Source organism: Oncorhynchus keta, unplaced genomic scaffold (genome assembly GCF_023373465.1).
Source record: "Oncorhynchus keta strain PuntledgeMale-10-30-2019 unplaced genomic scaffold, Oket_V2 Un_contig_26357_pilon_pilon, whole genome shotgun sequence".
Classification (NCBI taxonomy): Eukaryota; Metazoa; Chordata; class Actinopteri; order Salmoniformes; family Salmonidae; genus Oncorhynchus; species Oncorhynchus keta.
The window spans coordinates 40,001-50,016 of NW_026284925.1; the positions used below are offsets into that span (position 1 = coordinate 40,001).

The 10,016-nt window shown below is 45.1% G+C and overlaps 1 protein-coding gene and 1 long non-coding RNA gene across 4 annotated transcripts in view; both read left to right on the top strand.

Annotated features, from left to right (window-relative positions):
- LOC127922590 (proline-rich protein 5-like) overlaps positions 1 to 2,316 on the top strand; it is a 39,815-nt gene extending 37,499 nt beyond the window's left edge. Inside the window, exons 7-8 of the mRNA XM_052506427.1 lie at positions 138 to 279; positions 1,409 to 2,316. Of these exons, the coding sequence (XP_052362387.1) occupies positions 138 to 279; positions 1,409 to 2,037 (771 nt within the window). The 3' untranslated portion in view covers positions 2,038 to 2,316. The remainder of the gene's footprint in view (positions 1 to 137; positions 280 to 1,408) is intronic.
- A 4,083-nt stretch (positions 2,317 to 6,399) lies between these two features.
- On the top strand, positions 6,400 to 9,691 carry LOC127922594 (uncharacterized). 3 transcript variants are annotated; one of them, XR_008111721.1, is made up of 3 exons: positions 6,417 to 8,275; positions 8,357 to 9,392; positions 9,472 to 9,691. It is a non-coding gene; the product is annotated as an uncharacterized LOC127922594 (long non-coding RNA). The 3 variants fall into 3 exon arrangements; XR_008111722.1 differs by having other exon boundaries at positions 8,505 to 9,392; XR_008111720.1 differs by having other exon boundaries at positions 6,400 to 9,392.
- Positions 9,692 to 10,016: the final 325 nt, after the last annotated feature.

The window sequence follows — 10,016 nt, forward strand, 5'->3', positions numbered from 1 at the left end:
GTGTGTGTGTGTGTGTCTTCCAGGGTGTCCATGAGTCTAAAGGAGTGACTGAGGACTAACTGTGATGTGTGTGTTCCAGGGTGTCCATGAGTCTAAAGGAGTGACTGAGGACTAACTGTGATGTGTGTGTCTTCCAGGGTGTCCATGAGTCTAAAGGAGTGACTGAGGAGTACCTGCGTCTGGAAGCTTTGGTTCAGAAGGTGGTGTCGCCATACCTGGGAACCCACGGCCTCTACTCCAACGACGGATCCTCAATGCAATACTCCTCCTGCGTACTGGGTAGTTAGACTGATACTCATACAGCTAAATTATTTAGATTTCATCATGCATGATTTTTACTCTCCATTCACAGCTGTTCAGCTGTTGTGCTGTTAGTTTCCTGTGTTATATGGGTTTAGACGGCCTCAATGTCTGTCTCGTTTTCACTTCTTCACATCCCATCTTTCTCCCTCCCTCCATCCCACCACTTCTTTCTCTCCTTCACTCATCCCTCTTCACCCCTCCTCCTATCCTCATCCCTCTTCACCCCTCCTCCTATCCTCATCCCTCTTCACCCCTCCTCCTATCCTCATCCGTCTTCACCCCTCCTCACCCCTCCTCCTATCCTCATCCCTCTTCACCCCTCCTCCTATCCTCATCCCTCTTCACCCTCCTCCTATCCTCATCCCTCTTCACCCCTCCTCCTATCCTCATCCCTCTTCACCCCTCCTCCTATCCTCATCACCCCTCCTCCTATCCTCATCACCCCTCCTCCTATCCTCATCCCTCTTCACCCCTCCTCCTATCCTCATCCCTCTTCACCCTCCTCCTATCCTCATCCTCTTCACCCCTCCTCCTATCCTCATCCCTCTTCACCCCTCCTCCTATCCTCATCCCTCTTCACCCCTCCTCCTATCCTCATCCCTCTTCACCCCTCCTCCTATCCTCATCCCTCTTCACCCCTCCTCCTATCCTCATCTCTCTTCACCCCTCCTCCTATCCTCATCCCTCTTCACCCCTCCTCCTATCCTCATCCCTCTTCACCCCTCCTCCTATCCTCATCCCTCTTCACCCCCCTCCTCATATCCTCATCCCTCTTCACCCCTCCCTCCTATCCTCATCCCTCTTCACTCCTCCTCCTATCCTCATCCCTCCTCCTATCCTCATCCCTCTTCACTCCGCCTCCTATCCTCATCCCTCTTCACCCCTCCTCCTATCTTCTTCACTCCTATCCTCATCCCTCTTCATCCCTCTTCACTCCTCCTCCTATCCTCACCCCTCCTCCTATCCTCATCCCTCTTCATCCCTCCTCCTATCCTCATCCCTCCTCCTATCCTCATCCCTCTTCACTCCTCCTCCTATCCTCATCCCTCTTCACTCCTCCTCCTATCCTCATCCCTCTTCACTCCTCCTCCTATCCTCTCTCCAGAAAAGCGTCTGCAGCGGTGCTGGCCCAAGTCAGGCGACGCCCCCGTGAAGAACCCGGTGATGCGCTCCAAGTCCTACAACGTGCCCATGTTGACGCCTGTGGTGGAGTATGATACAGAGACAGGCTCCGTGAGCAGCATGGGCATCCGCCGCCATTCCGTCTGCGAGATGACTTCCTGTCTGGAAGAAGGCACCATCAACGACATCAGCACCACTTCCTCCCTGGCCTCCTCGGCCCAGTCGGGCCCCTCCTCCCTGGAGCAGGAGCTCAGCCTGACAGGGGTTGTTTGTGGTGGAGGAAGTCTGGATCTCTGTGGGTCTGTGGGGTCTGAGTCTTTAGGGTCCCACCTCCAGCCCTCCATCTTTCAGGCCTCTCACTCCCCAGGACCCTTCCTCCACGGCGGGGGGGAGTCGACGGTCTCCCCCTCTGTTCTGTGTCAGGTCCACTCTGGTTCAGAGACTGGGTCGATCCCCAGCTGTTCCTCCAGCCCGGAGACAGTGGTAGATCAGATACTGGACTCTATGGACTCTGACCCTGATGGCATCTTCATAGACTTCTCCCTCCACAGCTGCTCAGACTCCTCATCCTCTGGTTACAGCAGGGAGAGTGGTAGACAGAGTGTGGTGTAATTTGGGTTTTTCTGGTAACTAATCACAGTTGGATGATCTATGTGATTGCCTGCTTATTCACTACTGATTTCTGGAAAATCTGTGACTAGTGAGAAAGTGTCTGGAGATTTGCAGCCCTAGAGGTCTGATGAATCTCAAGGGATTATCACACGTACTGACACCATCTGTACTCCACTCACACTGTCGTCTCTAAAAACACACTGCTCTTTCTGGGGTCTATTTTTCATGGAATATTTCTACAGTAAATTACCTTTTATTAAAAAAAAATGTTTTGCTTGATTTTCACTTCTAGTGCTTCATTTTGAGGATAAACTGTACTTATTTGTATTTATTTTTGTTTGTTTTACTGATGTTCAGTGACTGACAACTTTGAAACAGTCTGAGGTGTCTCTTCAAGTCTTGTGGAAAGGAAACAGTCTGAGGTGTCTCTTCAAGTCTTGTGGAAAGGAAACAGTCTGAGGTGTCTCTTCAAGTCTTGTGGAAAGGAAACAGTCTGTGTCTCTTCAAGTCTTGTGGAAAGGAAACAGTCTGAGGTGTCTCTTCAAGTCTTGTGGAAAGGAAACAGTCTGAGGTGTCTCTTCAGGTCTTGTGGAAAGGAAACAGTCTGAGGTGTCTCTTCAAGTCTTGTGGAAAGGAAACAGTCTGAGGTGTCTCTTCAGGTCTTGTGGAAAGGAAACAGTCTGAGGTGTCTCTTCAGGTCTTGTGGAAAGGAAACAGTCTGAGGTGTCTCTTCAAGTCTTGTGAAAGGCCCAGTGGAAAGGAAACAGTCTGAGGTGTCTCTTCAAGTCTTGTGAAAGGCCCAGTGGAAAGGAAACAGTCTGAGGTGTCTCTTCAAGTCTTGTGAAAGGCCCAGTGGAAAGGAGAGATCAATCAGACCAAGCTGAGCTCTCTGGGATGACCCACACCTGGTTCACCAGAGGTCATGAGTTCATTGCTTTCGCAACATGTCTCTTGTTCAAGAGGCAGTGCTGGGGAGAGGAGATAAGATAGTGTTCACATGGCTTCATTTTAAGCAGTAGGTATCGTGTCGGCCTGGGTGATATTTCTGCCACAGTGATCTGTGGCTGGGCCTTTGTTTCTGCTTCAACATCGCCCCCATGTGGACGGGATGTGCAAGTGCCTGCTGCGCCAGAGTCAAATCTTTAATGTCAAATACACAAAGAGATGTGTTTTGGAACGTGAAGGGATCTGGTGGCTCAGTGGTAAGGATCTCACCCCATAAGCATGGGGTCGTAGGATATGTTTCCTTACAAAGCCTGGAGGACTGTGACAACTACTGGGGGTTTCCCCCTCCTGTGAACAGCAGCAGTTATGGGGGAAAACCTCTGGGAAAAGTACACCTGTAGGTTTTTAAAAAGATCCATTTGAAAATTAAGGGTCTACTTTCTCAGAGGTTTATGACCACAAAACATCCTGATCCAGAGCTGTGACTTGAACCTACAACCCTGAACATATGGGGTGAGATCTTTACACCAGAGCCACAGACTCCTTCACACCTCTAACTGTTTTATTTGTCATTTTCACGTTGAGAATTGCTGAAATTACCAATAACTCAAACCTAAGATTTGAACCCATAACCTCTATGGTTGAAGGTAGGAAATGAACCTCAAAGCCACAGACTCTCACACGTCTAGCTCTTCTTACGCCGATCTAAATAGTTAAACACATGCCTTCTCTCAACTAATGATTTAGTAAGATCGTTTGTATTGTAAATGACCTTGTATGACACAGCCATGTACAATTTATGGAGTTGGTTTTATGATTTTCTAACCACAATGACACGGTGAAATGTATTGCCATTAATTATTGTAGCATTTGATGGACAAGTCATTAATTATTGTAGCATTTGATGGACAAGTCATTAATTATTGTAGCATTTGATGGACAAGTCATTAATTATTGTAGCATTTGATGGACAAGTCATTAATTATTGTAGCATTTGATGGACAAGTCATTCTGATTTGATCTCATGATTACGTCAAACGGAACCTCAAATCAAACTTGACATTTAATGCATAATTTTTGTTGGTCTGTTCAAGATTCTGGGCTTGATTCAATCCGCAGTGCTGAAGATCTGCTGTACAGCATGACTCAATCCGCAGTGCTGAAGATCTGCTGTACAGCATGACTCAATCCGCAGTGCTGAAGATCTGCTGTACAGCGTGACTCAATCCGCAGTGTTGAAGATCTGCTGTACAGCGTGACTCAATCCGTAGTGCTGAAGATCTGCTGTACAGTGTGACTCAATCCGCAGTGCTGAAGATCTGCTGTACAGCATGACTCAATCCGCAGTGCTGAAGATCTGCTGTACAGCGTGACTCAATCTGCAGTGCTGAAGATCTGCTGTACAGCGTGACTCAATCCGTAGTGCTGAAGATCTGCTGTACAGTGTGACTCAATCTGCAGTGTTGAAGATCTGCTGTACAGCGTGACTCAATCTGCAGTGCTGAAGATCTGCTGTACAGCGTGACTCAATCCGTAGTGCTGAAGATCTGCTGTACAGCGTGATTGAAATTATCACCTGACCCTTCGGAAAGTATTCAGACCCCTTGACTTTTTCCAAATGTTCTTAAGTTACAACTTTATTCTAAAATGTATTAAATAGTGTTTTTTCCCCTCATCAATTTACACACAATACCCCCATTGGGACAAAGCAAAAACCGGTAAAAAAAAAGTTTTGCTAATTTATGACAAATAAAAAAATAAGTATTCAGACCTTTTACTCAGTACTTTGTTGAAGCACCGTTGGCAGCGATTACAGCATCGAGTCTTCTTGGGTATGACGCTACAAGCTTGGTACACCTGTATTTGGGGACTTTCTCCCATTCTTCTCTGCTTGAGAGGACCTGCAATGCCAGGTGGGGGAGCACATTGCTGCAAAAACTATTTTCATGTCTCTCCAGAGATGGTTTATTTGATTTAACCAGGAAAAGCCCAGAGTCTCTTTTTCAAGGGAAAGCTGACCAAGAAGTCAGCAACAATCAATGCATTACAGAATTAAAACACACAACAACATGATCCAGCCTAAAAAAAAAGCATTTACACTCCTCCGTAACAGTCTCCCAATATGTTAAATGCATTCAGTGGCACTAACATATCTAGATGAAGCACGGACTGTAGATTATTCCATGATGTTCAATCGGGTTCAAGTCCGGTCTCTGGCTGGGCCACACAACGACATTCAGAGACTTGTCCCGAAGCCACTACTGCGTTGACTTGGCTGTGTGCTTAGGGTTGTTGTCCTGTTGGAAGGTCAACCTTCGCCCCAGTCTGAGGTCCTGAGCACTATGGAGCAGATTTATATCAAAGATCTCTCTGTACTTTGCTCCGTTCATCTTTCCCTCGATCCTGACTAGTCTCACAGGCCCTGCAGCTGAAAAACATCCCCACAGCATGAAGCTGCCACCACCATGTTTCACTGTAGGGGTGGTGCCAGGTTTCCCCCAGACGTGACACTTGGCATTCAGGCCAAAGAGTTCAATCTTGGTTTCATCAGACCAGATAATCTTGTTTCTCATGGTCTTTAGGACTAACTTCTTGTTTCTCATGGTCTGAGTCCTTTTGGCAAACTCCAAGCGGGCTGTCATGTGTCTTTATACTGAGTAGTTAGTGGCTTCCATCTGACCACTCTACCATAAAAGGTCTGATTGGTGGAGTGCTGCAGAGATGGTTGTCCTTCTGGAAAGTTCTCCCATCTCTACAGAGGAACTCTGGAGCTCTGTCAGTGACCATCAGGTTCTTGGACACCTCCCTGACCAAGGCCCTTCTCCCTCGATTGCTCAGTTTGGACGGGCGGCCAGCTCTAGGAAGTCTTGGTGGTTCCAAAATTACTCCATTTAACCTCATAGTCCGCCCCATCCCGCATGCGGTCGCGTTACTACAGCCTCAAGCTCATTACCATAACGCAACGTTAGCGATTTCTAAAAATCGCAAATGAAATGAAATATGCCTGCTCTCAAGCTTATCCTTTTCTTAACAATCCTGTCGTCTCAGATTTTCAAAATATGCTTTAGAACCAGAGAAAATCAATAATTTGTGTAAGAGTGGTGATAGCTAGCTTAGCATTTAGCGTTAGCATTTAGCACGCAACATATTCACAAAAACCAGCAAAGGGATCAAATAAAATAATTTACCTTTGAAACATCTGAAGTTCTTCAATGAGGAGACTCTCAGTTACATAGCAGATGTCCAGTTTTTCCTGAAAGATTCTTGTGTAGGACACAACGTTCCGTTTGTTACTATGCATTTGGCTACCGAAACTAACCGAAAATTCAGTCACCTACACGTCAAACTTTTTCCGAATTAACTCCATAATATCGACTGAAACATGGAAAACGTTGTTTGAATCAATCCTCAAGGTGTTTTGTCATATATCTCTTCATTGAAATGCCGTCCCTGGAAGCCTGCATTCTTCTCTGATTCGGATGGAAAAATACTGGTAGCTGACTTTTGCGCACCAATTTCCACGCAGACACCGTGCGGGACACTTGGCAATTGTAGTCTCTAATGGTCAATCTTCCAATGATATGCCTACAAATACGTCACAATGCTGCAGACACCTTGGGGAAACAAGAGAAAGTGTCCGTTCATTCCTGTCGCATTCACAGCCATATAAGGCGATCATGGAAAACGTAGCCTCAGAAATCCTGTTCATTTCCTGGTCGGTCAAACATCTTGGTTTTGCCTGAAGCATTTGTTCTAGGGCACTCACAGTGAAAATCTTTGCAGTTCTGGAAACGTAAGAGTGTCTTCTTTCCAAAACTATCAATTCCAAGCATAGTCGAGCATCTTTTCGTGACAAAATATTGCGCTTAAAACGGGCACGTCTTTTTATCCAAAAATGAAATACTGCCCCTATAGGACTAACAGGTTAAGAATGATGGAGGCCACTGTGCTCTTGGGGACCTTCAATGTTGCATACATTTTTTGGTACCCCTCCCCAGATCTCGACACAATCCTGTCTCTGAGCTCTACGGACAATTCCTTCGATCTCATAGCTTGGTTTCTTGCTCTGACATGCACTGTCAACTGTGGGACCTTTATATAGACAGGTGTGTGCCTTTCCAAATCATGTCCAATCAGTTGAATTTACCACAGGTGGACTCCAATCAAGTTGTAGAAACATCTCAAGGATGATCCGTGGAAACAGGATGCACCTGAGCTCAATTTCAAGTCTCATAGCAAAGGGTCTGAATACTTATGTAAATAAATTTGTTTTTTACTTTTATAAATTAGCAAAAATAACAAAAACGTTTTGCTTTGTCATTATGGGGTATTGTGTGTAGATTGCTGAGGAATTGTTTAAAAAATATATATATTTTAGAATAAGGCTGTAATGTGACAAAATGTGGAAAAAGTCAAGGGGACTGAATACTTTCCGAAGGCACTGTCACATTGCCTAAATAGCAAGTATCACACTTGATTTTTCTAAAGGTAAAATTTCTATACAGATTTTTATTAAGATGAGTAACTTCCTACAGCTCTTTTCTTTTTGTTCCCAGTGGTTCTGTTCAGGCTGATGTGTATCCAGATGGACATTGGTTCTGTTCAGGCTGATGTGTATCCAGATGGACATTGGTTCTGTTCAGGCTGATGTGTATCCAGATAGACATTGGTTCTGTTCAGGCTGATGTGTATCCAGATAGACATTGGTTCTGTTCAGGCTGATGTGTGTCCAGATAGACATTGGTTCTGTTCAGGCTGATGTGTATCCAGATAGACATTGGTTCTGTTCAGGCTGATGTGTGTCCAGATGGACATTGGTTCTGTTCAGGCTGATGTGTGTCCAGATGGACATTGGTTCTGTTCAGGCTGATGTGTGTCCAGATGGACATTGGTTCTGTTCAGGCTGATGTGTGTCCAGATAGACATTGGTTCTGTTCAGGCTGATGTGTGTCCAGATGGACATTGGTTCTGTTCAGGCTGATGTGTGTCCAGATGGACATTGGTTCTGTTCAGGCTGATGTGTGTCCAGATGGACATTGGTTCTGTTCAGGCTGATGTGTGTCCAGATAGACATTGGTTCTGTTCAGGCGGATTGCTGATGTGTGTCCAGATAGACATTGGTTCTGTTCAGGCTGATTGCTGATGAGTGCCCAGATAGACATTGGTTCTGTTCAGGCTGATGTGTATCCAGATAGACATTGGTTCTGTTCAGGCTGATGTGTATCCAGATGAACATTGGTTCTGTTCAGGCTGATTGCTGATGTGTATCCAGATAGACATTGGTTCTGTTCAGGTTGATGTGTGTCCAGATAGACGTTGGTTCTGTTCAGGCTGATTGCTGATGTGTGCCCAGATGGACATGGGTTCTGTTCAGGCTGATGTGTATCCAGATAGACATTGGTTCTGTTCAGGCTGATGTGTATCCAGATAGACATTGGTTCTGTTCAGGCTGATGTGTATCCAGATAGACATTGGTTCTGTTCAGGCTGATGTGTATCCAGATAGACATTGGTTCTGTTCAGGCTGATGTGTATCCAGATAGACATTGGTTCTGTTCAGGCTGATGTGTGTCCAGATGGACATTGGTTCTGTTCAGGCTGATTGCTGATGTGTATCCAGATAGACATTGGTTCTGTTCAGGCTGATTGCTGATGTGTATCCAGATAGACATTGGTTCTGTTCAGGTTGATGTGTGTCCAGATAGACATTGGTTCTGTTCAGGCTGATTGCTGATGTGTATCCAGATAGACATTGGTTCTGTTCAGGTTGATGTGTGTCCAGATGGACATTGGTTCTGTTCAGGCTGATTGCTGATGTGTATCCAGACAGACATTATTTACATGTCAGTTTATTTCAATGATGATTCCCATCAAGAGATACGATCTCTTGTTTTGATCGAGTGTCTCTACAAGGGGTGGTATGTATGTAGAAATGTAACGTATATGAAATACGTTTTAAGTGAAGAAAGTGATTAGCAAGGAATGAATAATGTTTGCATCCTAAATGACACCATATTCCCTACGTAGTGCACTTCTTTTGAACAGGACCCATGGGGCTCTGGTCAAAAGTAGTGCACTATATAGGGAATAGGTATTGGTACACAGCCATGATGAAATGTAGGAATCTAAACTGTTGTTTTGCTCATATGATGTACGAAGGAAGAAACTAGAAGTTGAGTGACACAACAATGTCCATTTTTTATTTTCCTTACAAACACCTAGAACTGAGGAAACAGACCAGCTCACTAAACGTTGTTTTTCTTCAGAGACAAAATATGCAGATTTCCTTTGAAAACGGAATCACAACGCAAAAACAAGTGTGTGTCGGAAATGTCACCCTATTCCCTACGTAGTGCACTACTTTTGACCAGGGCTCTGGTGCACTAGGGATCAGGATGGCATTTCAGAAATGTCACCCTATTCCCTACGTAGTGCACTACTTTTGACCAGGGCTCTGGTGCACTAGGGATCAGGATGGCATTTCAGACAGGTTCGTCAGAAATGTCACCCTATTCCCTACGTAGTGCACTACTTTTGACCAGGGCTCTGGTGCACTAGGGATCAGGATGGCATTTCAGACAGGTTCGTCAGAAATGTCACCCTATTCCCTACGTAGTGCACTACTTTTGACCAGGGCTCTGGTGCACTAGGGATCAGGATGGCATTTCAGACAGGTTGAGTCATTTCCTAAATACATTTTTCAGACTCAAGTGACAGCAAATGGTGTCTTTTCTCTCAACCACAAAACATGAGGGACAATCTTCACAACAACAAAGGAAAAGACGAGGCAACGCCATGCTTTCTGAAAGCATTTCCAATAATATGAAACCCAAACAGTTATTTTGTGTTAATACGGTTTTATCCAGCCAATAAAAAGCACTTTGGTCATCTTCACACAGACTGAGCCACGCCAAAAAGTACCAAGCAATAACAACTACAATGGTTTGTGTGACATTGAAACATGTAACATTGTTTCTATACACTACTTTAAAGTGCACATTTTCAGGCATTCCAAACGGTAGCGACGAACAGCGA